The sequence below is a fragment of a genome, unplaced genomic scaffold (genome assembly GCF_019419815.1).
Source record: "Pyrus x bretschneideri cultivar Hongxiangsu unplaced genomic scaffold, Pyrus_bretschneideri_v1 Contig12, whole genome shotgun sequence".
NCBI lineage: Eukaryota > Viridiplantae > Streptophyta > Magnoliopsida > Rosales > Rosaceae > Pyrus > Pyrus x bretschneideri.
Genome location: NW_025999413.1, coordinates 3,943,110 through 3,971,070, shown reverse-complemented (window position 1 = coordinate 3,971,070; position 27,961 = coordinate 3,943,110). Strand labels below are relative to the sequence as shown.

The 27,961-nt window shown below is 38.7% G+C and overlaps 5 protein-coding genes across 17 annotated transcripts; 3 read left to right on the top strand and 2 right to left on the bottom strand.

Annotated features, from left to right (window-relative positions):
- The first annotated feature begins 130 nt into the window (after window positions 1-130).
- LOC103966787 (calcium/calmodulin-regulated receptor-like kinase 2) lies at window positions 131-3,581 on the top strand. The gene is given in 9 exon segments (XM_048578034.1): window positions 131-522; window positions 1,220-1,610; window positions 1,797-1,950; window positions 2,221-2,347; window positions 2,561-2,646; window positions 2,728-2,799; window positions 2,906-3,109; window positions 3,199-3,358; window positions 3,361-3,581. Coding segments are annotated over 8 exon segments (1,269 nt in total). The 5' UTR covers window positions 131-522; window positions 1,220-1,284; the 3' UTR covers window positions 3,501-3,581.
- Window positions 3,582-3,620: 39 nt separating this feature from the next.
- LOC103966788 (phosphatidylinositol 4-kinase gamma 7-like) lies at window positions 3,621-6,821 on the bottom strand. 2 transcript variants are annotated; one of them, XM_048578033.1, is made up of 2 exons: window positions 6,594-6,821; window positions 3,621-5,746 (listed from the first exon to the last, which is right to left on the bottom strand). In XM_048578033.1, the coding sequence occupies exon 2, from the start codon at window positions 5,744-5,746 to the stop codon at window positions 3,866-3,868; it is 1,881 nt and encodes a 626-aa protein (XP_048433990.1). In that variant the 5' UTR covers window positions 6,594-6,821; the 3' UTR covers window positions 3,621-3,865. The 2 variants fall into 2 exon arrangements, with proteins under 2 accessions (XP_048433990.1, XP_048433989.1); XM_048578032.1 differs by having other exon boundaries at window positions 3,621-6,026; window positions 6,594-6,820.
- A 2,326-nt stretch (window positions 6,822-9,147) lies between these two features.
- LOC103966789 (O-fucosyltransferase 27-like) lies at window positions 9,148-14,579 on the top strand. The gene is made up of 10 exons (XM_009379998.3): window positions 9,148-9,500; window positions 9,939-10,023; window positions 10,397-10,467; window positions 10,559-10,647; window positions 10,735-10,978; window positions 11,096-11,208; window positions 11,351-11,441; window positions 11,547-11,675; window positions 11,879-12,429; window positions 12,548-14,579. The coding sequence occupies exons 1-10, from the start codon at window positions 9,300-9,302 to the stop codon at window positions 13,032-13,034; spliced, it is 2,061 nt and encodes a 686-aa protein (XP_009378273.1). The 5' UTR covers window positions 9,148-9,299; the 3' UTR covers window positions 13,035-14,579.
- Window positions 14,580-15,680: 1,101 nt separating this feature from the next.
- Window positions 15,681-22,000, top strand: LOC103966790 (transcription factor BIM2). 10 transcript variants are annotated; one of them, XM_009380004.3, is made up of 8 exons: window positions 15,681-15,730; window positions 18,757-18,830; window positions 18,976-19,060; window positions 19,611-19,680; window positions 19,784-19,879; window positions 20,592-21,001; window positions 21,381-21,510; window positions 21,616-22,000. In XM_009380004.3, the coding sequence occupies exons 2-8, from the start codon at window positions 18,767-18,769 to the stop codon at window positions 21,724-21,726; spliced, it is 966 nt and encodes a 321-aa protein (XP_009378279.2). In that variant the 5' UTR covers window positions 15,681-15,730; window positions 18,757-18,766; the 3' UTR covers window positions 21,727-22,000. The 10 variants fall into 10 exon arrangements, with proteins under 10 accessions (XP_009378279.2, XP_009378275.2, XP_048433986.1 ...); XM_009380000.3 differs by having other exon boundaries at window positions 15,707-15,730; window positions 18,946-19,060; XM_048578029.1 differs by having other exon boundaries at window positions 15,714-15,730; window positions 18,757-18,847; window positions 18,981-19,060.
- Window positions 22,001-23,088: 1,088 nt separating this feature from the next.
- LOC103966792 (rhamnogalacturonan I rhamnosyltransferase 1) lies at window positions 23,089-26,751 on the bottom strand. 3 transcript variants are annotated; one of them, XM_048578025.1, is made up of 9 exons: window positions 26,355-26,751; window positions 25,626-26,256; window positions 25,276-25,343; window positions 25,070-25,155; window positions 24,798-24,951; window positions 24,417-24,706; window positions 24,122-24,326; window positions 23,874-24,031; window positions 23,089-23,721 (listed from the first exon to the last, which is right to left on the bottom strand). In XM_048578025.1, exons 2-9 carry the CDS (start codon window positions 25,927-25,929, stop codon window positions 23,469-23,471), a joined length of 1,518 nt encoding a protein of 505 aa, XP_048433982.1. In that variant the 5' UTR covers window positions 25,930-26,256; window positions 26,355-26,751; the 3' UTR covers window positions 23,089-23,468. The 3 variants fall into 3 exon arrangements, with proteins under 3 accessions (XP_048433982.1, XP_009378282.1, XP_048433983.1); XM_009380007.3 differs by having other exon boundaries at window positions 25,626-26,751; XM_048578026.1 differs by lacking the exon at window positions 26,355-26,751 and having other exon boundaries at window positions 25,276-25,503; window positions 25,626-25,764.
- Between the last annotated feature and the right edge of the window lie 1,210 nt (window positions 26,752-27,961).

Sequence of the window (27,961 nt, the reverse complement as noted above, 5' to 3'; positions counted from 1 at the left end):
GTTTTAGACGACCCTATATTTACTTCAGATTAGCCAAAGCTTGCGCTCAAAGCGACAAAACGATCAAACCAACGAAAAAGAAAACATAAGAATTAAAGGCGGATTACATCTAAAAATTGACGAGGCATTGGCAATTGGTAGTACGGCCGAAAACGACCACAAAGTCTACAACTTTACCGGCTTTGCTTTCTGCACACTATGTTGGGTTTAGTTCAATTTTTCCCCACCTATTTACTCATATTTTCCTTTTAATCGCCCCACCAAACCGGTTTCAAGCAGTTTAAGCCCGTCAAAAACCGCGTCCTTCCTTTATTCCATCAACTCCGAGTCCTACTAGGACGCCTGTTTGTGGCTTTTGCTTTCAGTTTTCTTTCTTTTTCTGCAGTTTTTCTATTTTTCTTCAACTGGGTCACTGCCCTTTGAGTCGTCAACCTTGACCCAGTATCTGCAATAACGGTTCAGAGAATCAGAGTCAAAGAAACAAATGGATCAGAATTCGTTACTGGGTTTTCAGCTGGTGAGGTATGTGATTGTTCTTCGTCAACTTTGATGGGTCTGCCTCTGTCAGTCTTGACTTTGTGAATTTCTGCTTATTTGGGCATCTGGGTTGGTTCTGATTTCTGGGTTTGTCCTGGTTTTTGATGATAGAGCATGTAATATAATTGGGGTTGTGGGAATTGGGAAAATTGGTTTTTGGTAGTTAATTTCGATATGTGTGTATATATATATATATATATGTATATGTATATGTATATTTACACACATCTATATGTTATATGTGTGTGTGTATGCTGAATTATCGTTTTTTAATGCAAATAAGTTTCTGCCATTGATCTTCAGCATACATATGAACAAATAAAGCAGTTAATGGAAAAATAAAAAAGGGATTTATCTTGCAGTGCTTTTTATATCTTTAGTGAAACAAGCAAGATACAATTTTTATGCATAATATTCACGGACATGTTATTTCTCCTGAAAAAGGTTGTACAGTTTAAATTTTGGAAATGCGTCCAATTCCGTTTTGAATCGGGCAAGGTAAGAAAATAAAGATTTTCGATCACATTGCTTGTGCTCGACTGATTGTACTTGCAGTCATCATCTCAATTTAGAGATGTCTGTGGCATTCAAATTACTGTGTTCTGAACTCAACTTGTGATGTTAGTACAATATTTGAGAAGGAATTGAGTGTTCATTAATGTGTTTGCCGATCCTATGGCAGATAACCTGTGGCATTTATGCCCTGCAAGATGTTCTCATTGCCAGAATTTCAGAAGAGACCAAAGAATGGTTCATCAAACTGATCTTGTTATCATTGGCGTCTCTGTTGGTCTAGCCCTCGGAATTTTGATTGCTGTACTCATATTTTTTGGCATAAGGTGGTATAAAAAGCGTACTAGTCTACGACAATGTGCTAATGAGCGTAGTCTTACCACTCTACCTATACGCACAAATGGCTTAAGTACAACCACTGACTATAGTGCGTCTCTTTCAACTTCCAAAGCTATTCAAGGACCCGAGAACCATCAAAAAAGTTCTCCACTCTCTTGGTGGAGTCATCACAGCAAAGATCGATTTGCTTCTGCATCAGGCGTACATAGATACTCTTACAAGTATGAATTTCTAAACTCTGCAAGAGCTCAAACCTTTTGAGCTACACAAAAGTTACATACTGCTGTAATGGTTCTTATTTTCCATTTTCTGGAAGCGGTTTCTTTATTAGGTTTATAGTCCCTGTAAGGTATTTGGAATGAGATCCTATGATACGTGGCGTATCTAATGCTTGATACCTTTTTCAGAGATGTACAGAAAGCTACTCAGAATTTCACAACACTTTTGGGACAAGGTTCATTTGGTCCGGTCTATAAAGCAAAAATGCCTTCTGGAGAGGTAGTAGCTGTTAAGGTCCTTGCTTCGAATTCTAAGCAGGGAGAGAAAGAGTTCCAAACAGAGGTAAAGACTCACGAAGTATATTTCGAGTAGGATTTGTGGTGGACAATTTTCCTTCATGCCTACAGAGCTGATATAAAAATACTCTGACATATATTGTAGAATTCGCAACCATAACGTAACTTTTTGCCCTTTGGTCGAAAATAATACAAGTAGAATTTAAAATTTCAACAATCTGCTAACCTAATTATCGTACTATCTGTGATACTTGTCTTGAGGTTTATATCCCTTGAAGCAGATTGAGTTTTTAATTTTTCGATGGTCTTATTGCAGGTATCTCTGCTAGGAAGACTGCATCATCGGAATCTAGTGAATCTAGTAGGATATTGTGTAGATAAAGGGCAGCGTATGCTAATCTACGAGTTCATGAGTAACGGAAGCTTATCAAACCTTCTGTACAGTAAGCTCAGAATCTTCTGCATATACATTGAAATAGCATATTAAGTTTGATTGAGGGCTAAATCATACTCAGAGGTTCCGTTCATTGATTTGACCTAGACCTAGAGACATCTTCCAGTCTTTTCTTGTTTCAGTTCCTCAAACCTTAGACTAAAACTTATATCAGGAAGGATTTCGGTTGATTTGAGAATCATCTTGCTCTACGTTCATGTAGGTGAAGAACAACAGGTTTTGAGCTGGGATGAACGGCTACAAATTGCTCTTGACATTTCACATGGAATTGATTACCTTCATGAAGGGGTATGATATTTAGTGTATCCTCATGTTGTTACCGGACAGGTTCATTCGTTCATCTCATTCATTCGAAGTTTTTTTTAACAGGCGGTCCCACCAGTTATACATCGTGACTTAAAATCTGCTAATATACTGTTAGACGAGTCGTTGAGAGCTAAGGTAATCTGGTATATTTGGATCAACATGCACGGTAGTCAATGGTGAAAGTTATGTTCTTTATGTGCTCATGTCATTCTATCCTTGCCTTCTCCGGTGCATTTAACAGGTTGCTGATTTCGGATTGTCCAAGGAAGAGGTCTATGATGGTCGGAATTCTGGTCTGAAAGGTACCTACGGCTACATAGATCCAGTATACATATCTACAAACCAGTTTACAATGAAGAGCGACATCTACAGTTTCGGAATTATTATATTTGAGCTAATTACAGCCATCCACCCTCACCAGAACTTGATGGAATACATTAATCTCGTGAGTTCCTTGCACTCTGCAAAACATATTTATTCTTACGGTTACTTTGTTGCCCAACTGTTTTAAACTTACTTCCACTTTCCCCCAAGGCTGCTATGGCTCCAGATGGCGTTGATGAAATACTTGATAAGCAACTGGTTGGAGAATGCAACATCGAAGAAGTGAGGATGCTAGCTAGAGTTGCTCACAAATGCTTACATCAATTACCGAGAAAGCGGCCTTCCATAGCAGAAGTGTCACAGGCTATATTGAGATAAAACAGCGGCGTCTCGCTAAAATAGATACCATGTCTTTTGCAGGTGAAGAGTTTTCAAGGGCTGTAAGCCGAATAGAAGTTCAGCAGGTGGAGCTGAGTAGAATAGCGAGCGTGAACGAAAGAGTAACTGAATGAACAAGAAGAATTTTGTTTCCAGTTTTGAGCTTGCATCTGTTCATTTTAACGTTGAATATCATACACCAAAACATTGTAGAATTTTCCCGTCTTAGTGATACATATATATATATATATATATGCTTGAAACAAATTTATTCACTCTCCACACAAAGTCAAGAAGCCAACACAGCCTGAAAGTTAAAAACATAAAGCAAACGAAAAGACAGTTCTCGCCTTCCATTGGCCGACTCTCAAAGGGTAGTTCAGGCTCTTGAAGCAGTTCTTTCCGCGAAAAAACTTCTGAAACAGATAAAATAACACCACCAAGCATCGAACCTTACAAGAACTCTTCACTCGATTTATTTATCTAACAAACTACGGCCTCAAAACTGGCATGAAGTCCCTAGCCTCTGTCTCTGCCTCTGACCCGCATTCCCCGCTTTGCGATTAGCAAAAGCAGGACGCAGCAACCTCTGGAAATTCTCAAGAAACCGCATCCATTCCTCTTCGTTCATATCCGCTAGCTTCACAAAACTGCTGCTCACATGCAGCTGCTCATTCACGCTCCTGTTTCCAGATGATATGCCAGCCAAGTAGCCATTCTTCTGCGTTGAACCCAGGTGTCGCCAACTCTTCTCCCCAATGCTGATGTTTCTCAATGAAGCAGACAGCTTCGAAACATTTGGAATCTGATCCCGCACCACGTTAACACATTCATCCATCCTCAAAGGTAATTCATTATCTTCGAGCCCTTCAATGTCTTCCTCCGCACTCTCCTCTAGTTTGGTAAGTGTATATCTTCTGTTTCCACCTTTTGGTCCAAAAGGGCAATTCCTTTCACTTTCCATTTTCATTTCCTTACTTGGACTCAAATCCAGCTCCTCCCCACAGTCTAGGTCAAATTGAACCTCCTCCTTGATTGCTTTCTGTTCAGAATAAGATATTTCCTCCTCTAACAGTTTCTTTGCTTTGATGCATATTACCTCAAGTTCGCTCGGCTCCTCCTCATGACCAAGAAACTCCCTACTCATCATCTCACCAATCTCAGAAAGACAGAGGCCAAAAGCTGCAGCTCCCTTGAGGAAAATCGTGCAAAGAACCAAGACGCGTAGGCATGCATCTCGAATCATGGGTAGCTCCATTCTAAGCATATCAGAATCCTTCAGAGGATCAAGTTTATCGATATATGCAAGCTCATCATCTGAGAAAGGAATTGATGCCTGAGGCCAGTGTATCCACTCAAAGTATGGATCCTCCAAGCTTTCGGGCAGACAAAGGCCATGATCGATGGGTACAAGCTCCACCTGACCAAACTTCCCAGCACCATCAAGCTTTCTAACCAGAAGGTTCCCAGCATGCCTGTCCGTGTTAAGAGTCCGGATATCTAGGATCCCTATTCTGTGCACAGCAGCAACAGGGAAGCTAGAAAACCCGTGATCACTGGCATCAAAATCATGAGGAATGAATTGCTGCAATGATGCAATCTTGCTTGCTTGCTTTCCATTTTGATGCATATTACCCTTCACTCCATCATTAACATTAAAAACGGAATGCGTGATTTTCACAAGTGCAGTGGCAGGGACGTTAGCAAAATTGTTGTAGTCAAGAAGGAATGCTGCAACTTCTCTAAATCCTGTCTCCCCAACCCGCACTGAACGTTTGAGACCTGGTTGTCCAAGAGCTTTCCCAACAAAACCTTTCGGGTTGTTTGGAGCATAAGGTTCCTCATCCGTCGGTTTCACAATAGCAATATTTTCACCATCGCAATTTCTAAAATAATATGCACCTCCAAGACCACGGTGAACTGGAACGGGATCAATCTCATTTCTTATTGCCTTCACAATATCCCGAACCAGCTTTTTTGTTCTGGCAAACTGATCCGAGTATCCCAGTACCTCAATTGGACCGCTCTGATCCCTCTGCTGAAGATCCTTCCCGGTAGGTGAAAGACATGGGGTAGAGGAGCTTCTGTGCAAGAAGTTCTTGGTGAGAAGAAGAGGAGAATCATTTCTAACAATGCTGAGATCATTCTTCAACACCATGTCACCACATACCAATGAACTCTCATCAGTTGGGACATCAAGTGCAAGCCGCAATTTCCTCTTCACCGTGTGTGCATTATCACTCCTATCTAGCTCTATACCCAAAACAGAACCGGCTTCAGTCTGCACAAAAACACGTCTCTTGCCAGAATTTCTTCTCTCAAATTTCATATCCCCATGGTACTCACCATTAAGAGGTCCTTTGAAGGTTGCAACTGCCATCTGGTTATGTACAGGTTTATGCAATTCAGGAGACATGCAAGGAATCAAAGAAGTGGCAATGGCAAGTTCCAATGCCGGCAGTAGAGGCAGCGGCAGCAGAAGAGAGCTTCTCTCTCAAGCAGACGCCAATCTCAAACGCCGGCACCAATTGACGGAGAATGTTTGCACCGTAAACAATCATAATCAAACCAAGTAGAAGACAACTGCGATTTTCACATTGGAAAAAGCTACATCGAAGAAGCCACCTACTTTTGCAAATTTTTCTACATTGGAGATAATGCTGGCCATTCCAAAAGATCATATCCGTTAAATTATTTCATTAAACAGAAATTTCACAAAGAAACGAAATTCAAAGATAAACCTTCTTTAAATACATAAAACTATCTCAAAATTCAATCATTTGGTGGCCCAATAATACATACATACAAATTACATATAAGGGAAAAACAACGTAACTCTCCTCTCCGAAAATTCAAATCACCAAAAACAGTCTGCATCATGAACTTTCAATCCAAAAATGCAACCCCAAGAATCCAATTTCAATTTCTTGTCCATTCAATTCCCCTATCCAGAAGCTTCTCACTTTTTATTTTATTTTTTTCAATATTTCTCCTCCAAAATCGGTAACTTAGAAATTTCCAGTAATCGTTTAATTTGTATAAGAAAAACTACTTGCAAGTATGAAATTCATAGAAATTGATCATAAAATTTACAGTACCAACACAAACACAAGATTCAAAGGCTAATCGGGGTTCGAAATTGTAAAATTCGCTAAGTACTTGTGTCTCCTAATGCTGAGCTCAGAAAAAAAAAAAAAAAAAAAAAAAAGCGAACTTGCGAGACTCACCGGAGACCGCGAAATTGAGAACCGGACGGCGGAGCCTAACCGGAGATCCACCGCCGCTGAGATGAGAGGGAATCAGAGACCGACGGACGTTGGAGATCGGATACGATCAAATATCGACGGCGGCGATCGATCGGACCTCAAAATCCGTGACAGTTTCGTCCTCTCTCTCACTCTCCCCGGAGTTCTCCTCTACCACCCTCTCGCGAGAAGCGGAAAGGGGTTTAACGAATAATTGAAGTCGCTTTTTAAAGTACGGGCAGGGACACTATGCGCGCGCTGATTGCGCCACGTGGGGTTGCCTGGTTCGTTTGATGTTGACGTTGATCTGATGTGATTCTCGTGTGTGTGATTACTACGCGCCCCGACGGCCAATTGCAGCGAAGGATGACTGGATGAGAGTTTGCGATTGCCGACGCGTGGCGGTTGTGTAGCGGTGGGTCCCGAGAAGGATCTTGAACCTTAAAATAAAAAAGGATTTTTCAGTGTGACCATCATAATAGATCATTACGTGTCGCCATATAAATGATGAGATATGCGTGTTAAAAAGTTAATAACTTAAAAAATAAAATTTTCCACAACTTATATAAAAACATGTGATGTACCATCTGTATTCCCATCACAATTAAAAATTTCTCCAAAGTAAAACCATTTATTACTTTTTTTTTATTTAAAAAAACTACCATTTATTACTTCTTTGGTTGTGGGTAATTATACATTTCTACAGGTATTTTTTTTGTTTTGAGATTCTTCTTCTTCCTTTTTCTCTCTCCTCCTCTCATTTTTGTTTTCTCTCTCTATTTTTTTATCTTTTTACAAAATAAATCTTGAGCCGTTTAAATAGAAAGGGGAGGAAAAGAAGAATAAAATCTTATCCTTTTAAGTCCCCGAATTCTCAAGCACTATTATCAAAATCGAGATTCCCGTGTAATGGCATTATCTGCACACTTTCATGCCAGTCCTACTCAAAGATTTTGATGAGTAGTCGATTATAGATATTATTATTACATGACGAATAATATAGATACAAAAAACCGTATTTTTTATTGCATTTAAAAATTTCTTCATTTGTCGACATCACTTCATTTTCATTTGTTTCTTCTTCCCCTATTGAAATTTCATAGTCAAGCAAGAATTTCTAACCGCATTTACTTTCCATTGATTCTGCCCCACCCCAAAACAGTTCCTACTCTTCAAACCGCACCTCATCCTTCCACCCAAAGGCTCATTTCTTTCCTTTTCACAAACACCGTTTTATTTATAATCCACACATATACTCACACAAATACCAACTATTACAAGAAAATGACTTACATATGATACGAGTACTATGTCACGGTTAACATTTTACGATAAAAAATTGCATTATGTTATTTATTTTACATATCTTTAGTTTTATTAACACGAGACGTCACAAAAATGGCGGAGTCGTCTCCTATTAGAACACTTCCAGTGTGGTGGAGGCCCCCTAGGGCTTTCCAGTGTGGTGGAGGCCCCCTAGGGCTATCCACCTAGTGAATAGTAATTGCCCTTAATAAACAGTTACTGCATTTTGTATCTCCAACCCTACACTGAATAGTCCTGGTAATTGGCAATAAAATATTATTATTTTTTATATGAAAAGCCCCAAAATATTGCAATCCAAACAAATCCTGCAAATTTCAACAACAACTAGTAAGATTTAAATTAAAAATAAAAAATAAAAAAATCAACCCAAAATCGAAAAACCCACAAGGGTTTAACAAAGATTTAGAGAAAATAACCAAAAACCCATATACTTTTTGGTCTCAAATTCATCGAAACAAGTCGAATCACTGGGTTGAATCTCTACCGGAAAAAGCATAGAAGCATAAAGCAGATGGTAGAGCAAGCAGCAGTTAAAATCCAAAGCTTCGACGGAGCCCCAAACACCACCAAATCAAAGCTAGTCAACATAAGATCTCTCCACGCAACCTCCTCTTTTGCTCTCCTCCGTTCCTCAGAGAAAACCTAAATCCAAAACCTTATGTAAAACTCTGTGAGAAAAGATAGAGAAAGAGCCAAAGCGAAAGAATGATGGCATCCCAACACCATGTCAGTCCATGTCATATTACCTTCGAGCGCTCAGGTCGGCACAAATCCACGGACCTCTCCCTTGGGCCTGCTTAGGCTCCCTCGCCAGCACACGTTGAGCTTCATCACTCGGGCATTCAAGCCCTGTTTCTCAGCTTGTCCCTCGGGCTGAAGCTCCTGCTGGAGCTGCTCTTACAAAACCTCCCACAAGCCTCATGACAAAAAGATACAACCTTTACCGCACGTGACTAAACTCCAACTCCATCCCACATTGCTTCCCAATCATACAGCATCACCGGATGTATCCAACACTTCTCCATTGCTTATCCTACACCCTCATGCCCTCGTTTCCCATTGGGTCCGGAGGTGTTATACACGCGCTATAGTCGAGAGTGGGGTATTACTAGACAGAGATTTATGAAAAACATCAAATATTTAATGTAATAAAATGCCGCGTCTGGTCTCTCTCAGTCAACTCAAACATTCAAGCAACATACGTGCCGCACGTGCCTCCCCTCCCCGTCTCTCTGTGACTTTTCCTTCTGCTCAAACAAAACCCCTTCTCTCTCTCTCTCTCTCTCTCTCTCTCTCTCTCCCCCCTCTGCTTCTGTAAAATCTGGTTGGAGTTGGAGGTTCCGATCCTGAAGTGGGGTTTCAATGAAAGGGGAGGGGAAGATGGTTCTGAAGTCGAAGATGAAATGGGTTGGACTGGTTGGACTGTTTCTCTCAGCTATCTCTCTCTTTGTGCACTTTCTGCTGGCCAGATTCACAGAAGGGGCTGCTGCTTCAGAGTTCCACTCCTCCATCACAATCTTCCCCAGAAAAGCCATTGGTGAAAGCTTGAATTTTTCCAAGAATGTAAATTTCACTTACCCTCCATCAAAGATCTCATCTTTCTCAAGTTTCGTCTGCTCTGCTTAAATGCTCTCTCTCTCCTCTCACTTTCTCTCTCATGTTTTTGTGGAGCTTGACTCCTGAGTGTGTTTCTGTTTCTGGGTTTTGACAGTTTCGTTGTTTTCTTCTGGGAAAGTCTTGTTCTTGCTCTAAAAGTGGTAATCAGTGTTGCTTTGGTGACATTGATTTTTTGGGGAATTTTTCTTTGGTATTTTGGAAAATTCAGGCAGGATATATAGGAATCGATTTTGTTGGTTTTCTGATGTCGCTTTCGTTTGAGTTTGTGAATTTAGTGTGGATCCCTTTTTTTTTTTTTTGTTTTTATATCAATTATGTGTTTCCGTATCAATTTTGTTGGTTTTCCGAAATCAGCTTCACTTATCCTTCTACTTTGGAGTGCAGAGCCCAATGTATAGAAGGCTATGGGGTCCGGTTCGGCATCTCAAATCTTTGCAACCGAATGCAAATCCCAGAGGACATTATGCCGGTTAGCCTACTTTTCATCTTGCTATAGTGATTTCTGTATTGGTTTAATGCTTTCTGGAGGCTTTTGTTAGACGGTTATTTCGGTTTAAGGATTTTCTCTGCAGAATCAATGTTACCAAAAGGTTGAGGATAACACTTTCTTTCTCCTAAGAAAAAGAAAGTTTACATTCTTACTTTATGTCGGATTGTAGGTTTAACACAACCAGTGGGGTCCTCGGATTAGATGGATCATTGTTATTATAATCGTGATTACTACGGCCCAGGAGGATATGCTTTATGTCTAAAATTTGAATGTTGAAACCTTGAAAGGATGTTTAATTATCTATGTGAACAAACATGGAATCATTCTAAAGTGAAATGTGTTTGTGTCACAGATCCCGGTCCAGATACCAATGGGTTTATCTTTGTCAGGATACAAGGCGGATTTCATGAGATCAGGAATTCGGTAAGGGTGTCATCAGTCATGTATGAATAGCCTTTCATTGTATTCAATTGTCTTATAAGTTTACAGCTGCAGCATTTTATTGATTTTTCAGATATGTGATGTGGTTGTGGTTTCTCGGTTTCTTAATGCAACGTTAGTGATTCCTGAGATCCAATCAACCACGAGCAGCAAGGGTATCAGGTTTGCCTTTTTGGATCGGTTTGGTTTGTTCATGACCTAAAGTTGATGTATTCGTACTTATTGTTTGCGTCTTATGTTTTTATGTAGCTCTCAGTTTAAGAGTTTTGCCTATCTCTACAACGAGGACCAATTCATGGCAGCCTTGTCAAAAGACGTCAAAGTTGTGAAGACGCTTCCCAAAAATCTTAAAGGGCAAAGGAGAAAAAAGAACATTCCGGTGTTTAAAGTGCCTTACTCTGCTTCTCCGTATTACTATAAGAACCATGTTCTTCCAGTTTTGAAGAAGCATTTAGTAGTTGAACTAGTTGTGTCTGATGGTGGATGCTTGCAGGTAACAGTGTCTGCTCTCTCTATTGCAGTGTACTCATAACTTGGGTTTGCGGAACTGAAAATTGTATTTCTTGGTTTGATGATACAATAATTACTACCTCGTTTGGATGGAATACAGGCTATCCTGCCACCCGATCTTGAAGAATATCAGAGGCTGAGATGTAAGGTTGCTTTTCATGCTCTTAGGTTCCGGCAGGAGGTCCAGGAACTTGCCACCAAAATTTTACAAAGGCATTTACCAGCCTCCATTCACACACACACACACTCTCATCTCTCTACTCTCACACTCTCTCTCTCTCTCTCTCTCTAAGTATGTGGTATCTAATTTTTTCTCATCACCAAAGCTTTTAACGTATATTTACCATCTCTTTAGATTAAAGGCTCCTGGACAGCCATTCATTGCATTTGACCCTGGAATGACCCGGGAGGCTTTGGCATTTCATGGTTGTGCTGAACTCTTCCAGGTATTTGCTTCGAACCTTTCATGGCATTTGACCCTCGATTGCATGATAAATTAATTTTTGGAACTCTTTCATAGCGTTTAATTTGCATGTGTTTGTCTTCCAAAGGATGTACACACTGAACTCATTCAGCACAAAAGACAATGGATGCTAAAACGTGGAATTGTCAAGGGAAAGCTTTCTGTGAATTCTGCAGAACAGCGCCTTAAAGGTTCTTGCCCACTGATGCCGGAAGAGGTAAGATATGATGTGGCTACAAAACAAAATTAATGATCATAATCAGAACAGCACCCTAACGATGGAGTGAATATTACAAGGTTCTAATATACACTGCAATTTTATTTAGCACAGAATTATCTCAAGAAAAATATTGTCTACACCCTTTAATAAGAAATGACCTCTTATTGAACCTTTTGTGTATATTCCTTGGATTGCTACAGATTGGTATTATTCTTCGTGCATATGGGTACTTGTGGGACACAATAATATATGTCTCGGGGGGAGAAATCTTTGGTGGCCAAAGGACATTGATCCCTCTTCGTGCAATGTTTGAAAATGTTGTTGATAGGACTTCCCTCAGCATGCCGTGGGAGCTTGGTAGGATGTATGGTCGCGAAACTAACCTTGTTGATCGCAATCCCAGGAGTCCACCAATGATTAAGGAAGAGATGAAAATGGAAGCATGGAAAAATGCAGGCCCACGCCCTCGCCCACTTCCACCACCCCCGGCCAGGCCCAAATCCTATAACATTGAAGGTTGGTGGGGTTGGGTGGCTGAGAGTGATAACGAGCCTGATAGTACAGTTATCGAATTAAGGACCAATGCTCATAAACTTCTGTGGGAAGCAATTGATTATGTGATATGCGTTGAAGCTGATGTGTTTATCCCTGGATTCGATATTGATGGTAAGGGACACCCAAATTTTGCGAGCTTGGTAATGGGACACCGACTCTATCAATCAGCTGAATCAAAGACATATCGACCAGACAGGTACGTACTTTTATCTGGACATAGGTGTGCGAGGAATTGCTACATTCAGTTGCTCCCTTGATGATGACGATTGTCTGTGTTTTCTTAAAAATTCTTTCTTGTGTTTTTCTGAATGCAGAAAAGAAGTTGCCAAGCTTTTACATGAAATTCATGACCATCTATACCATGCAAACCATACTTGGCTGATGTCAGTACGCAAGCATTTGAGGAAGAGATTAGTTGATGGATTAATAGAAGCTTCAGCAAGATCAAAACCGCTGTCTTTTATTTCTCATCCAGTCCCGGAATGTTCTTGCTTAAGGCACGATCCTGCTGGAAAATCAATTAATGCCACGTCATCACCTCATGCTTCAACTCCTAGTCATTCTCAAGTTCTTTCCGCTCTTGGAGTTGTGCACTATTGCCCTGCTTGGATGGAGAATGATTTGACATTGCAGTCAAAAGACAAGGAAAATGAAGAAACTATAGATGAAGACGACTCCACCTCATCGGGATTGTTCTTCCGGAAAAATAATGGAGATCATGATGGTGGTAATGGAGACATAAGCAACAAAGAAGAAACTCAGTTGGAGGATCAAGAAGAGCTTGAGGGTGGAGAACGGTAGTGAGGCCGATTGAGTGGCATCAATTGCCGGCAGTTCTGTACATAAAAAGATAGCTTCATTACTATGATCCAAGCAAGTTTGGAATCATCTTCGATGCCAGTTTCAAGACGGAATGCAAGCTTCCTAACCGTGGTTCAAGAACAGGAATGACCACGTGTTAATTTGTCCATCTTTGAACCCTTTTTAGGTAAAATAAAGTCATTATTTAACCCCACAGCCAATTTTGATGTAAGCTAATATGTTCTCCATGAAAGTATAGCTTTAGATGATCTCTTTCAGGAAACCTCTAATTTTTCCAGAAGATTTTTTACTCTGCTTCAAACTGATACAAGTATTGAAGTATGTCGAGCAGAAGGGTGAATGTCTTTGTCAGTCTTGGGCGATTGAATTAATTCTTTGCATATCTTCGTCATAAAGTGTGCACCACTACCTACCGTACTCATTCGAGAGAAAAAACTTGTGTAGAAATGCTTGACTAGGACAACTTTCACATCAGGTGGAATCAACTTGGGGTCGAGTGAGACTAGAATACATAAGATCATGTTTATGCGAGAATTTCTCTACTGCTGACGTCATTGGCGTGCTCTGAATGCTCCCACACGAGTTTTTCTCCTTGCTCAAGTATTGGTCAATTTTTTTTTCTTGGTCAAAGTTGATGTGGGGCCTTAGAAAGATACGTAAATGGGTTTTGAAGTTCTGTTGGTTAATCTTTGTTTGCCTCTCAAGAAAATCTTTGGGTTCCTGGAACTTGCCGAGAAATGATGGGAGACATCGGTCACAACTTGAGCTCCAAGAAAAAGAATTTATATATAAAGCAAAGATAGAAGTCCAAGTAGCAGCAACAAAACCAGGAGAAACACAACCCCATCAGTTCCTGCCTTCCTTGTTTGAAAGCCTCCTTTAAAGCCAAGTTAAGATCAAAACCATGAGTGAGAACAAGGCGAGTTGGTTCATGTCCTTGTTGAGGTCGTTGTCCCGTTGCTTCCATGGAGAGACGAAGCGTTCGAGGAGCGGAAGGCCGGAGGATGGACCGGAGGCGTGGAATGTAGCCACTGCTGCTAAGCACCTCTCAAATAAAGTAACAATTGGCTAGTATGGACTTGAACTTATGGCATACCAACGGCTCATATCATATGAGTCTCAACTTGTTCCAGACAGCCAAGGAAGAAGGGTACTATGGATCTCTTTGAAGCCTATGAGATCTTCTAGAAGTTAATTGTAGTGGGAAATGACAACGATACGATCTTTTTCTCCTCTTACACATCTATTTTCATGTTTGGTTATTGAAGTGAAGAAATTTAATGAAAACTCCTCGCCGGAAACCAAAGTGTCAATTTTGTGCATCAACTAGTGTGGAAGGAGAGGAAAATGGTGTGCGATTATTATTTTCATTGCTATAATCCAATGGTGGAGGCATTATGTAAGATATGTAATAATTGATGTAAAACATTATATCAAATGATCAACCTTGTATTTATATAAAAACAAACAACATATTGTAAAGAACTTGTAACACAGTTGATTAAGAGAATTTACTCTGGCTCATATACTCGAAAATTCATTTTTCTGCTCCCCCTCCCCTACATCACTTGTATCATTAGAAGAAAAAAAAATGAAAAAAAAAAATCACATGCTTAACTATGATGACCATCAGAAATCTTGGACAATGTCAAGTTTTTTTTTTTTTTTTTCTTGGAAATTTATTGATATAGAAAAATCAAGTTACACATAGTCTAAAGGGACATAAACTTTACTACTTATAAAGCAAGAAAAACAAAAATACAAGAAAAGGGGAGGGACGTATACCTAACACCTTACCCCTCTTGAAAAAGAAATACAAGAAAATGGGGGGACATACACTGTACCACTCTTGAAAAAGAAAATACAAGAAAAAGAGGGGTGGATATAGGAGCGAACCCCTCTAATATAAAACCTAAAAGGTAAAAACTTGCAAGACAAGCTGCAAAACTAAAAATAAAAATCCAAAAGATTAATTAAAAATGAAAATCATACATCAAGAAGGGGAGACAAACCTATAGGCCAGCATGTCCAAGAAATCTGAATGCAGAAAATGAAGAATCTCTATAGGAGGAGCGGTATGTCAACCAAGTGAAGACGAGAAAAGCCCTAAATTGGCTAATTTGTCCGCAACTGCATTGTACTGATGTGTGTCAATTTCAAAACCATTTGTGATAAAAACTCTAATATTAATTAAATTAAGATTAATTGTGAGAATAATCAAGATTAAATGTTTAATTTACTTAATAATTAATTCTTAAAAAAAATAATGATTTAGGAATCGACATAAACAGTAAGAGTCCCATTTAGTATGACGGTAAGTGAGATGTCTTAGGTTCGATTCTCACCAAAAACGAATTTGATTCATATTAATACTAGTATATTATGAGGTTAAGTCTACCTTATTTTCTTTAGTAAAATATCAAAAACAGAAACGGTAAGAGTCGCGACCTAGGGCTCCAAAGGTCTATGGTTGTTTGTCCTACTATAACCATTGTCGCAAAAACAAAACTCCAAAACGAAAACACATCAGCACAAAAAGCTCCCAACACCAGACCCTTTTTCCACTATTTCCAGCTCCGACGGACCTATTTCGGGCACCCATCTTGGCCCTGGACCTCCGCATTTCCACCGCCACCTCTCGCTCTCACACCGCGCCCTCCTCCCCGAGCTCCTCAGTACTCTCTCTGTAAAATTGTCTTCAATTTTTTTTTTTGTTTATTTATTTAATTTTGGGAGAATTTTATGTAATTTAGGCAATAGGAGATGGCAAAAGCTTCATAGGGCCACCACGATATAATCAAATGTGATTAAAATACATAAAATCTTAGGGCTTGTTTGATATTTTATTTAATTTTTTTTTATAATTTCTCAAAACATTTCTTAAGAATTTTTCTTGAAAACAATTTTCTTTAAGACTCAAAAACTTGTTTGGTATGCGATTTGAAAATTCTAAATCTTACAACTTAAACTGGACAAAGAGATCCAAAAAGAGGGGGTTTAAGAGAGAAAGGGGATAGAAGAGGAAATAAAATAAGAGATGATTGGAGGAAAGAGAAAGAAGTGAGAGGATGGAAGGAGACAGAGGGGAAGAGGAGTGAGAAAAAGAACTGAGAGAATGAAGAGAGCGGATTGGAGGAGAGACGAAAAATGTAAAAAAAGAAGAAGAAAGAGATGGGTGAGAGAAGGAATAAAAGAGAGAGAGGTTTGGAGTGAGAGGGGAGGAGGAAGAGAAAAGAAACGAGTGAGTTTAAGTTTAAAAACTCTAAAAACTCACTTTATGTGTTTTTAGATAATAGACTATATTTTTGAGTTAGTCTTGAATTCTGTTTTTTTAAATAGTCATACCAAACAAGTTTTTAAGGCCTAAAACTTGAAAATTGTTTTTGAGTTTAAAAATTAAATTCAAGTAGAATACCAAAAAAGCTCTTAGATTTTTGCCAGAAATTTCCCAACTGTTGACATCATCAACGTGCTTTGAATGCCCTACTCAAGTTTTTCCTCGTTCAAGTATTGGTTAGATTTCTTTTCTTAGTCGAAGTTATGTGGGGCCTTAGAAAGATACATAATTAGGTTTTGAAGTTCATGTTGGTTAATCTTTGTTTGCCTCTCAAGAAAACCTTTGGCTTCCAAGAAACTTGCTGCTAAATTATGGGAGACTTTGGTCAACAAAGTGTCAACAGGAAAAGTAAAAAACCCCATGCCATGGTCCTATAGTATTTGATTTTTCAACAAGTAAAAACTTGAGCTCCAAGAAAAAGAAGCTGTATATAAAGCAAAGACAGAAGTCCAAGTAGCAGCAACAAAACCAGGAGAAACACAACCTCATCAGTTCCTTGCCTTCCAAGTTAAGATCAAAACCATGAGTAAGAACATGGCGAGTTGGTTCATGTCCTTGTTGACGTCGTTGTCCGGTTGCTTCCACGGAGAGACGAAGCGTTCAAGGAGTGGAAGGCCGGAGGATGGACCGGAGGCGTGGAATCTAGCCGCTGCTAAGCACTTCTCAAACAAAGTAACAATTGGCTAGTTTGGACTTGAACTTACGGCATACCAACGGCTTATACCATGAGTCTCAACTTGTTCCAAGCATAGCCAAGGAAGAAGAGTACTATTGCTCTCTTTGACTTGAAGCCCTTGAGATCTCCTAGAAGTTAATTGTTGTGGAAAATGATAACAACACGCTTTTTTTCTCCTCTTACACATCTCTCTTCATTTTTTGGCATCGAATTGAATAAAATAAACGGAAACATCTGGCCGGAAATCAAAGTGTTTGGTGTATCAACAAGTGTGGAAGGAGAGGAAAAGGGTGTGTGATTATTATTTTCCATTGTTACAATCCAATGATGGAGAAATTATGTAAGATATGTAATAAGCCACATGACTTACATCAACTGTCACACTATTGATGTAGCAAGAATATAATTAATGTAAAATATTATATCAAATAATCAACCTTGTATTTATATAAAAGCAAATCATGTAGTGCAAATAATTTGTAACTCAGTTTGTTAAGAGCATTTACTCTAACTCATATACTCGAAGAGTCATTTTCCCCTCCCGTTCCCCTACGTCACTATTGTTAAAAAAAAAAAAAAAAAATCACGTGCTTAACTATGATGACCATCAGAAGTCTTGGACAGTGTCAGGTTAAAGTTACAGGATACGCTAGTGGACCAGAATAATGCGTATATTTTATTGCATTCTTGCACACAAATTCAAATCTCTTTATCGTAAATTGGAAGATAAATATTAAGGAGACTCGCTCAAAAATATAACTCTCAATGTACTTTCTATCATCTTTTTTTTTTTTTTTTACACAATATTTTATAATATTAATATGATAATCAAGTGGGCAAAATAAAACAAATTAGGCGTCCAACAAAGAAAAAATGCACCAATTAGGCGCGGCGGGTCACGTTAGAAATAGTGGCGGGCACTACAGAATAATATTAATTAATAAATTAAGATTAATTGAAGAAAAAAAATAAAAAAAAAAGATTAATCGAGAGAATAATCAAGATTTAATGGTTTTTTTTTTTTTTGAGTACATTGATATTTTTATACTAAGAAGAGAGAGAGTTCGGCTAAACCACACAATAAACAATCTCATTTGATATCAATTTCGTCATTTACGAGATTGAAACCTAATATTAGGCAAAATAAAACAAATTAAGCGTACAACAAAGAAAAAATGCACCAATTAGGCGCGGTGGCGGGTCACGTTAGAAATAGTGGCGGGCACTACAGAAGAATATTAATTAATAAATTAAGATTAATTGAAGAAATAAAAAATAAGATTAATTGAGAGAATAATCAAGATTTAATGTTTAATATTTAATAATAATTTATTAATGATTCAGGAAAACGACAGAAACAGTAGGAGTAGCCACCTAGGGCTCCAAATTTGTATGGTTGTCTCACTGTAACCGTTGGCTCAAATACAAAACTCCAAAACGACAACGCATCGGCACAAAAAGCTCCACCAAAACCAGACTCTTTTTCCACCATTTCCAGCTCCGTCGGACCCAATTCGGGCCCCCATCTTGGTCCCGGACCTCCGCATTTCCGCCGCCACCATCGCTACCTTTCACTCTCACACCGCGCCTTCCTCCCCGAGCTCCTCAGTACTCTCTCTCTCTGTAATATTGTCTTCATTTTTTTTGTGTATTTATATTTAATTTCGGGAGAAATTTATGTAATTTAGGCTGTCGTAGATGGCGAAAGCTTCAACGGGCAACCACGATGAATTTGAAGACGACGATGAAGTGTCTCATGGAGGTCTCTCTCTCTCCTCTGTGAGCTATGAGTTGACTGTTGGTTTTTATTTTATATTATTTTGAAGAAATAAAGAATTTTATTTTTTGAAAAATAATAAATTGGTATGCAAGTGAAGCTCATGAGGAATTGATAGGGGAATTGGCAGTGAAGGTAGAAGGGCAAGGCAGGGAGAAGAACCGGTCCAAACATTCCGAAACCGAGCAGCGCCGGAGGAGCAAGATTAATGAGAGGCAAGCTCTTCAAGCTCAAAGCTTTACCCTTTCTAATTCAAGCACTCCTTTAATTGTTCTTTGTCGATTTTGATTTTATATTATTCGATTTTCCGTGTTGCTTGAACTCGAAAAATTTCTGATTCGAATGCCAATTGTCACAATGTATCTACTGGAAAAGTTGAAAGTACATATTTTGTTGAATGTTAAGCTCAAATTATGAGTTGTTGAATTAAAGTGATTTTTTTTTCTTCTTAAAAATCGAAACTTTATGATTACCAAACTCTTCAAAATGTTTGATACCTTGTAGGCAAACAATTTTGGCTATTCGAAACTCAATTTGCGAATTGGTCATGCAAGTTAGCAAATTTGAGAAGCGATTACCCAGTGGTTGTTTGTTTCTAATGAAAGCATTTTGTGTTGAATTTCAATTGTAGTCTTCCCTCCCGTCTTGTTGTCGTATAAAGTTTTATCCTTTTTTGCTGCTGTTTTGTGCCATGCGGGTCTTTTTGTTCTATTAGCATGGGTGTAAACTCTTCACTCACCTGGGCAATATATATTTCTGAGGCAGATTTCAGATGTTGAGAGATATCATACCCCAAAATGATCAGAAAAGAGATAAGGCTTCCTTGTTGTTGGAGGTATGCATTCCAAGCGTGTTTTTAATGTTTTATCCTCGTTATCTTATTATTTTGGTGGAATGTGTTGAGCATCATATTGAAATATTACTGTATCTATATGCAGGTTATAGAGTACGTTCAATTTTTACAGGAGAGGGTAAATTTATACGAGGGGTCATACCAAGGGTGGAGTCCCGAGCCAACCAAACTGGTGCCATGGGTAAAATTCTAATGCTCGATATCTGTTTCTGTGTGTGAGGTAGTGTTTGCTTGCATGTGCTATGGTATTGGAGTCATACGTCTTTATCACTTTTGTATTTCATTGTCAATCTCTATAGGTGTTACTTTGAACCTGAAAAAAGTGAAAGGACCTGTTTTGAACAGTAGACGACATGTACTAGACATACTTTGGATTGGCATGTGCTAACAAGCATGTCCAACTGGTGACAATAGAAACTTGCCTTTATGCCACGGGATTCACAGTCGGACTGTATCTTTTGCAATAGTTCATTTGTGTAATTTTCAAATTAGTAGACGGAAGCTGCAGTTTATGTCCTTTAATTCACATTATGGGTGAAAGAACAAAATTGGAAAACTATAAAATTCTGTTGTGCTTTACTTCATAACATGTATATGGTACATGAGACAAACACCACATAGACACCTGCACAAAACAGTTGCAACATGCACCCAAATCTAGGCAGAGAGGCTCTTTTACTGTTACTGGAGAACAAGACCGTACGGGCGATGACTCCAACTCTATATATTTTTGGGCTTATTTAGGATTTTTGAAGGTTACTTTGGACTTTAAGAAATAGTATAGCTAGCAACTGTCATGGTGTTACCAAATATATCTAGATTGCCTAGGGTATTGATTATAGCAGTCTGCCCTGCGGAAACTTAGTGACCTCCCATTTGTCTGTTTGCCACAGAAAAATCATAATAGGTCTGGAGAAAATTTAGCAGACCAGTCTCAAGTTATGAACAATGGTTCAGGTCATGAGAATAATGTGGTTGTCTCACCAGCAATGCTCCCCAACGCTCAAAACTTAGTGGAATCTGACTTGGGTTCCACTGTTGTTTACAAAGCACTGGATCACATTGCCGGGCTAGCTACTCAATCAGTTCCCAATGTGCAGCAACAAAGCATCTTTGATTCTGTTGGGAGTGGAGTACCAACACAGCCGTTGCAGGAATCTATTACTGATGTTCGGAACATGGCTTCTCGACCCCAATTCCCATCGATGGCGGGTATAACATCTTCAACCGTTTCAGATGGTAAACTGAATAAACAGGATGAACATAGTGGATCTGGTAGCATCTCAAGTGCCTACTCTCAAGGGTGAGCTCCCAGAAATATCTCTCGATAACATTATTGCACCAGCTACCAAATTTTTTTAATTAACATGTTTATCTTCTTGGAGGACCAGCCATGTTTCAAGCTTGTTTCCTGTGCTATATTATCTTTCACACAGTAGCCATGCCACATAGCCGTCATTGACTGATAGTCTGATTCATGCACAGATTATGTGTGCTTGTATTTCCCTGATTGTTTTCTATGGAAAGCATGCTTCTAAGTTGATATTTTGTGTTAAAACTTTGAAAGTGTTACCAGCGGAGACTTAAAAGTCGATTGGCATGTTACAAGAAGTTGTCATAATAAGGGTTTTTATTGTAAAGTATCATTCCACGGTTTCTGAGGTAGGTTTTGTGTTGAGCAGGGTTTTGAACAATCTGACGCAGGCACTGCAATCTGCTGGCCTGGACTTGTCCCTGGCCAGCATCTCTGTTCAAATGGATGTCGCGAATCGAGCTGACAGTGGGCTGACATCTGTAGCATCTAGTTCGAAGGTTCGTTTAGAATCTCTACCATCATGCTAAACACCATTGTTACTACATCTGCTACCAATAGGAATTCACAATATTTCCCTTATCCCTTGATATTTGTTTGTTCAGGCACGTGCAAACCGATCCATGAACAATCAAATGATGACACAGGCTCAAGTAAGTAGCTGTGATGGGGGATTTGAACCGGCTCATAAGCGGTTCAGAACAAGAGACGGCTAGACTAGATAGTTTCTAGCTTTTCTTAGTGTGTTATATTTGGTTTTCGTGGTTTTATTGGGATGACGGGGTTCTCGGGCAGGTCACATTTTGTTTGGAAATTACATGGGCAACAGAACAACTAGGCTAAAGGTCAATTGTAGATGGTTTGTTCTCCTTTGTGCATGGATTTTCCCTAGATAGAAGTGTGAGATATTCATTTGTTGGTACTTTTGAAGTTTCAGATGGATGGTTCCATGCATCAAAAGTGAAGCGGCTTTCGGTCCTTCTTATGTTCTCTTGCTGTTTCGTTCATTTATTAAGACGAAGTTGTTACATACTATCCAATATTACGAAATTGGATTTTAGGGCACCAAGTTTTCTGGGATCACTCATTTCAACTAACATGGTTTCTCTCGCTCTCTAAACCACACTGAAGAAAAATTCTAGAATGAACTGGCTCATAACATGTACCGAGTTTCGTAACTGTTAAACTCTTAGCTAAGAATTCAACGACTAAAACTCTAAGAACAAATTGTTCAAAGAAAACATACATTGAGAAGCCTTGTGACAATATTTCAATCATACAGTATCACGATTTTAAATAATAATAATAATCTGAAATACTGTTACAGTAATATTTTTATTAAAAGTTTGTCGCATTCTACAAGGCATGATTTCTTCTTTAATATTATGCTTGAAGCATGGGGTTGGTGTACCCTAACTTCTAAAATAATACATATATTTTATTTTAATGGGAACTAAGCAACCTAGGTATAACCGAAAAACTAAACAATGAAACAATCAGCAGGATCCTCTTTGGATCCTCAAGATCCTCATTCGAGAAACAAGGTTTGGTGCAGACTAAGGATATGAAATGATGGGGATCATTACCTTAGAAACATCAGCTTTCCAGATGTCATGTTGCTGTCAGCATTGGATGCTTTTGGCCCCACCAATCTCAATAGCTTACGCATGCCTAGTTCATCAAGTTCACTTTTTGTATTTTATCCACAAAAGTAATTGAAGTTTTTGTTAATTATTTTCTTATGGAATCAGCGTAGGTCGACATTCTTTCCGGATTTTTAGTATTTAGTGTCCTAAGGATTCAGAGATTTGAATAGTTGAAGAAAGAGAATGATAGATTCAGACTATTAGTTTGTGTAAGATGAGTCAGTAGAATAAACTAATAAAGATCGCATAATTTAAAATAAGTGGTCTAGATCTTTAGGTCTGATGGCTTCAAATACAGAAATTTGAAGAGAATCTCAATTTCACTCAGATGATATGACCATGGATTAGTTCACCAATACTAGAGTCATTTTAAGAGAGAGAGAGAGAGAGAGAGAGAGAGAGAGAGAGAGAGAGAGAGAGAGAGAGAGAGGGTAGGTGTGAATATCTTGTTGCAAAAAAATATGCTTGCACAAGTACATGAGAGATTTTGAGGGAAGTGAACTACATTGCCCCTTATTTAATCACAATGATCTTATTTGGTATTCTCTCCATAAAACCTTGATTCATTAATGAAAACTCTATAAATTTTTCCAAATGCTTTTTGATCAAGAGTACCCGAAGCCGAGGGAGAGACTTACATGCACCTCTAGAACGCAGCGTGACGTCCTAAATCCTTCCCCCGAAGCAGTGGCTCCAAGATCGAAACCCCCCAACCCAATTCTATGTACATTAAACTACTGCCTGTGAAAAATTCTCAATGGTACAAAATGCAGATAATTTTGAAGGGGAAAAAAAACAATCTCTTTGTCATGCTAAGATCCTGTGGTTCTCAAGGGTTCATCTAACAGCTGCAAACATTCATGTGGATTTGAGTAGAAGTAATCTTCCTCCTTTGGTTTATCTAGGATCGGAACTCGCTTCTTTGGGTTCCCCATCCGATTGGCGTGAGCTTCCTTCACAATGTAAGAGAACTCATCCCAGCTCAATGAGCCAGTGCTGAATTGTTCTATTAATCCAATCAGTAGCCTTCTGTCTAATAAAACTGTCCTTTTGAAACCCAAGAATCTGAAGCATGAAAAAAAGCCAAGGAGAAACTTATATCTCGGATCAAAACATCATTTGAAATTAACAGATCTTATCTTGCTAAAAAGTTGAAAGGTTAGACGATGTTCTGAACTATAGTAATCTATGGAGATGGGGATTGAACATGTATTTACCTACGTTGGCCTTCAACAACTTTAGCCATGTTTCCATCGTACGTTGGAATAAATATATCACTCTCTAAGGAGACTAGATAGTCCAACGCTGCCATTTGGGAAGAGTGGTTCGGGAAATACCTCAAATCCGAAGGCTCCAGCAGCGTCTCTTTTCTGACCTGTTGCACCAAAGTTCAAGATAACTGTTATGGCAGTCCTATGATGTATAATTGTTGAATAGGTTGCTTCTTCTTCTTCCTTCTACTTACCAAATTCGGAAAAGCAGCTTTTAAACCTTGCATCCTTCTGTTTCCGCCATACATTTCTCCAGAGGCGATATAAATCTGGACGTTGTGATCAATTCCAAGTGCAACCAACACCAGAGCAGTTTCCTCTGGTGTTAGGGGGCACAAGCCTTCTAGCCTTTTTGTTTCTGAATTTATGTCTTTGATCTTCCACAAGGGGTTAGCATATCTAACAATTTCCATAATTAAAAGAGGTTAATAATCGAAAAACTAGTAATGATTGATGCACAAAAAGATTAAAAATGGAAAGAGGATTTACCGCATTTTGGTGAGTTCTTCCTCCTCATCATTGCTGCAACCATGACTGCAGCCAGAGAATGCCAACATATCCATTTCATATCGGAGATGAAGAGCCAGAAAAGGGCCCTTTTCTCTCAAAATCCTGAGAAGCTTTCTACCGATTTCCTCTATCTGGGAAGTGAATCTCAGAGCATGGAAATTAACTCGGCAGCGCAGCTTCTGGAACTCAAGAGGTAGCCCATTGTTAGCTACTCGAGCATCAGTTTTATTCAAATGTACTACTTTATACTTCTGCACCAGAGGCAGGATCTGTTGGAAAACACCTCTAGAAGTTAGTTCAACTGCTTAGAATGATCATAAACCAAAAAGGAAACAGAATGATGCTCGGATTCTAACCAACCTGATGAAGGTAGTAGGACATGTTAGACCAACTAACCGGTGGCATTGAGTATACAGCTCTTTTCCTGAGCTTCGGTGGCAATTTCCTTAATATCCGAACCTCGTCTCTCAAGGATGTAATGAAATGATCAACATCAAAAATGTCCTGAAACTCACTGCCAAGTGCCAACACAAGAGGACATTCAGATTCTCTCCCTTTCCTTATTCATATAAAGGGGTTTACAATGAGATTATGGATTCCTTGTAATTTTACTCGAAAACAAATTGACCTACCTTGCAGCCCAAAAGGAGTTTTTATCTAGCTCGGGAACTATAAGTGTGACATTCAAGTATCTGGCAACTGCAACCATATCACAGATCTGCAGGAAATCGAACAATGAGTAAAATAACATGGTGGTGGGAGACAAACCGCGATAAAACATCAAAACCGAAGGAAAGAACGTTCAGAATTGTGATGAAGTAGGTAGCTAGCAACTCACTGCCGCTCGCATTTGATTCAATCCTCCATTGCAAGAAACCATGAGATAGCCATTGTTTTTGTAGACCCCTGACACAAACAGCACCCGTAAATCACAACTTTTATTCATCCAAACAATTTAGCATGCAAGCAACTGATTAGAATGAAGAATGAAAATTCAATGTACTCCCTCAAACATCAGTTCTCTAAGGAGAAACGATTTCCGTGCACAATTTTTCTCGCCCTGCCCCTGCATACCTTGTTATTTCCATTCTTTCGATTGAATAAACTAAAGGAGAAATAAACGAGGGTGTGCAAAATATTAAACACGAAATCGATCCAGATTTTTCATCAGACAAGATCAAAACATACTCTTTGGTGGGAGAACAATTGGCATTGGAAGCTTGTTAGCCAATTCAGTAGCATGAACAGGCAATTCCAACTGAGTGCAAGGACGCCAAACATTGAACAAACTAGGCCCCTTAATCAGCCAAATCCCAACCAGCTGCACCGCCGACGCCCACACCAACGCTGTAACGATCGCCCGGATGATCAGCAGCCATGAGTTCATCTTCAACATTGAGCTCTTCAACCTTTTAACTCTCCCCATCAACTTAAATCCCACCTTCATTGCTTCTCTGTAATTAAACTTCTCAAAGTCCTCAGCTTTGCACATTTTAAGGATCTAAAAAACTCATTCAATTTTTCAACCGATCATTTAACCATTCAGTTTCAACCAGTCAACCATTCAACCATTCAAGCACCAAACTTGTTGCAATTCAACATAAAATATTTCACAGATGAATGTCAATGGATGCTCGAGTAGTTATTGACATATCCGAAACCACCTCGAAAGAATAAAAAAAGATTAAATCTTTCTTGGTTCTGGTGAAGTCCGGCACTAAAATAATCAAAACCCAACACTCAGATTTTCCCTGGAACCACCCCAAAAAACACACTTTCCCCCTCGTACGGCTATGAAGCTTCCGCCATTGTTGAAAAGCTTCACCAATCAAAACCCAGACAGGAAAAACAGTAAATCTCCAAAAAGAGTTCAAAGAATGCAACTTTATGACCAATCTCGACAAGCCCAACACTCACTTTGCGTTGCTCCTTGATTTTCCGGTGAGATTCCGGCCAATAATCCGGCGAGTGTCGCCGGGAAACTTGAAGAATGTGGTGGCTGGAAAGAGAGGCGTAGAAGTTTCAATGAGAAACTGAAACAGAAAAAAGGGCTGAATCAAGGCTGGAGAGAACGCATCTATTGCAGGCCGAGCCAAAGAAGAACACCAAAGACTGAGATTACAATCTTTCTGAAAAAAAAAACACCAGAAATACTTGGTAAGAAAGGACAGAGATGAAATCAATACAAGTCACCCTTGTTTTTTGATTATTTTTTTAGATTGTTGTTGGTAGGGAAGTGGATTTTGTAACCAGAATCTAATTACAAATAACTAGAATTAATGGATGCTATACTCACTTGTCAGTTGTTTTGCCGTATGACCAAAGTAATTCGTTTTTTATATGTTTTATTTTGTCAAATATGTTGACTCCTGTAAACAAAATTAAAACCATGTTTATGCGATCTTAATGATGTTCATTTTCATTTGTAAGTAGGAGTTTTTATGTTTGATTTTTTATTTCTGCCAACTTCAGCTCTAAATTATTATGACTTGTTTATTGTGTAGTTTACTCAAGCTCCTCATTTCTTAGCGTAAATATACTGTTAAATTAAAAAAATAGAAACTTTTTTTTTATCCCTTGTTAATTTAGAGAGAATTAACTTTCTATTAAAGTGTATACAATCCACGACACTCAAAATTTTGTCTAATTTGGTTGCGTTAGGGTAGGTAGGATTAGGATCCTCTCCTAAGCAAAGGATGACGATCCTCTTGACCAAACTCATCTGACCGTTGAAATTTTATCCAACGGTTACAAACAGGGGGCTCCTCTAAAAATTATAATAATTGTAGCCGTTGGATAAAGTTTCAATGATCCAATGAACTTGGTCAAGATGATCCTCATCCTTTGCTCATGAGAGGATCCTGATCTGGGTGGGTGTGGTTTCCATTGTGGTAAAATGGATGCATTTGCTCTTTATTTTAATTTATTGGTTTTGACATATCATTCATTTTACCTAATTAAGTAGAGTTTTTGTCACTCAGTACTACAGTCTAGTGGTATTCCTCTTCATTTGGAAGTGAGAGGTCTTAGGTTGGTATCTCATAAATGACGAATTCAATACCAAATTAGGTTATTCATTGTGTAACTTAACTAAATTCCTCGTTCCCTTAGAGCAAAAGTATATCGATGTATTAAAACAAAATTAAGTAGAGCTTTTCTGTTCACATTGGGAATTCCAAAGTTGGGAATATATATATTGATAAAGAAAGCTGAACTACGTACCATATGACTTCTTGGAAAAAATCAAAGACACAATTATTGTAAGAGGACAAAGTTTTTAACCATCCAAATATTACTAGTTATGAGATGTCCATTTTTGTACAACTGATGCCAAAACAATCATGCTAGGTAATCCTTTGGGTAAAAGGTACAATCATCTATTTATTTGGGGCCTTTTTGTTTGCTCATTTTAAAAAAAGAAAAGAAAAGCATATATATATATATATATATGAGACGGATACGAGATACTATTGTTTATACACACATATTCTTGTGGAGCTCACTCAATAATGTATTTTAACAAT

Bases quoted from the DNA above. Each gene is read 5' to 3' on its own strand.
- LOC103966788 (XM_048578032.1), bottom strand. From the start codon at position 5,782: ATGTCTCCTGAATTGCATAAACCTGTACATAACCAGATGGCAGTTGCA.
- LOC103966789 (XM_009379998.3), top strand. From the start codon at position 9,300: ATGAAAGGGGAGGGGAAGATGGTTCTGAAGTCGAAGATGAAATGGGTT. The intron at 11,209-11,350 runs GCATTTACCAGC...CCATCTCTTTAG, and splicing joins GCCACCAAAATTTTACAAAG to ATTAAAGGCTCCTGGACAGC. The intron at 11,676-11,878 runs GTAAGATATGAT...GGATTGCTACAG, and splicing joins GCCCACTGATGCCGGAAGAG to ATTGGTATTATTCTTCGTGC.
- LOC103966790 (XM_009380000.3), top strand. From the start codon at position 18,767: ATGGCGAAAGCTTCAACGGGCAACCACGATGAATTTGAAGACGACGAT. The intron at 19,681-19,783 runs GTATGCATTCCA...ATCTATATGCAG, and splicing joins AGGCTTCCTTGTTGTTGGAG to GTTATAGAGTACGTTCAATT. The intron at 19,880-20,591 runs GTAAAATTCTAA...TGTTTGCCACAG, and splicing joins CAACCAAACTGGTGCCATGG to AAAAATCATAATAGGTCTGG.
- LOC103966792 (XM_009380007.3), bottom strand. From the start codon at position 25,929: ATGTGCAAAGCTGAGGACTTTGAGAAGTTTAATTACAGAGAAGCAATG. The intron at 25,156-25,275 runs GTGAGTTGCTAG...GATTTCCTGCAG, and splicing joins TGAATCAAATGCGAGCGGCA to ATCTGTGATATGGTTGCAGT. The intron at 24,952-25,069 runs GTAGGTCAATTT...GGCACTTGGCAG, and splicing joins AACTCCTTTTGGGCTGCAAG to TGAGTTTCAGGACATTTTTG.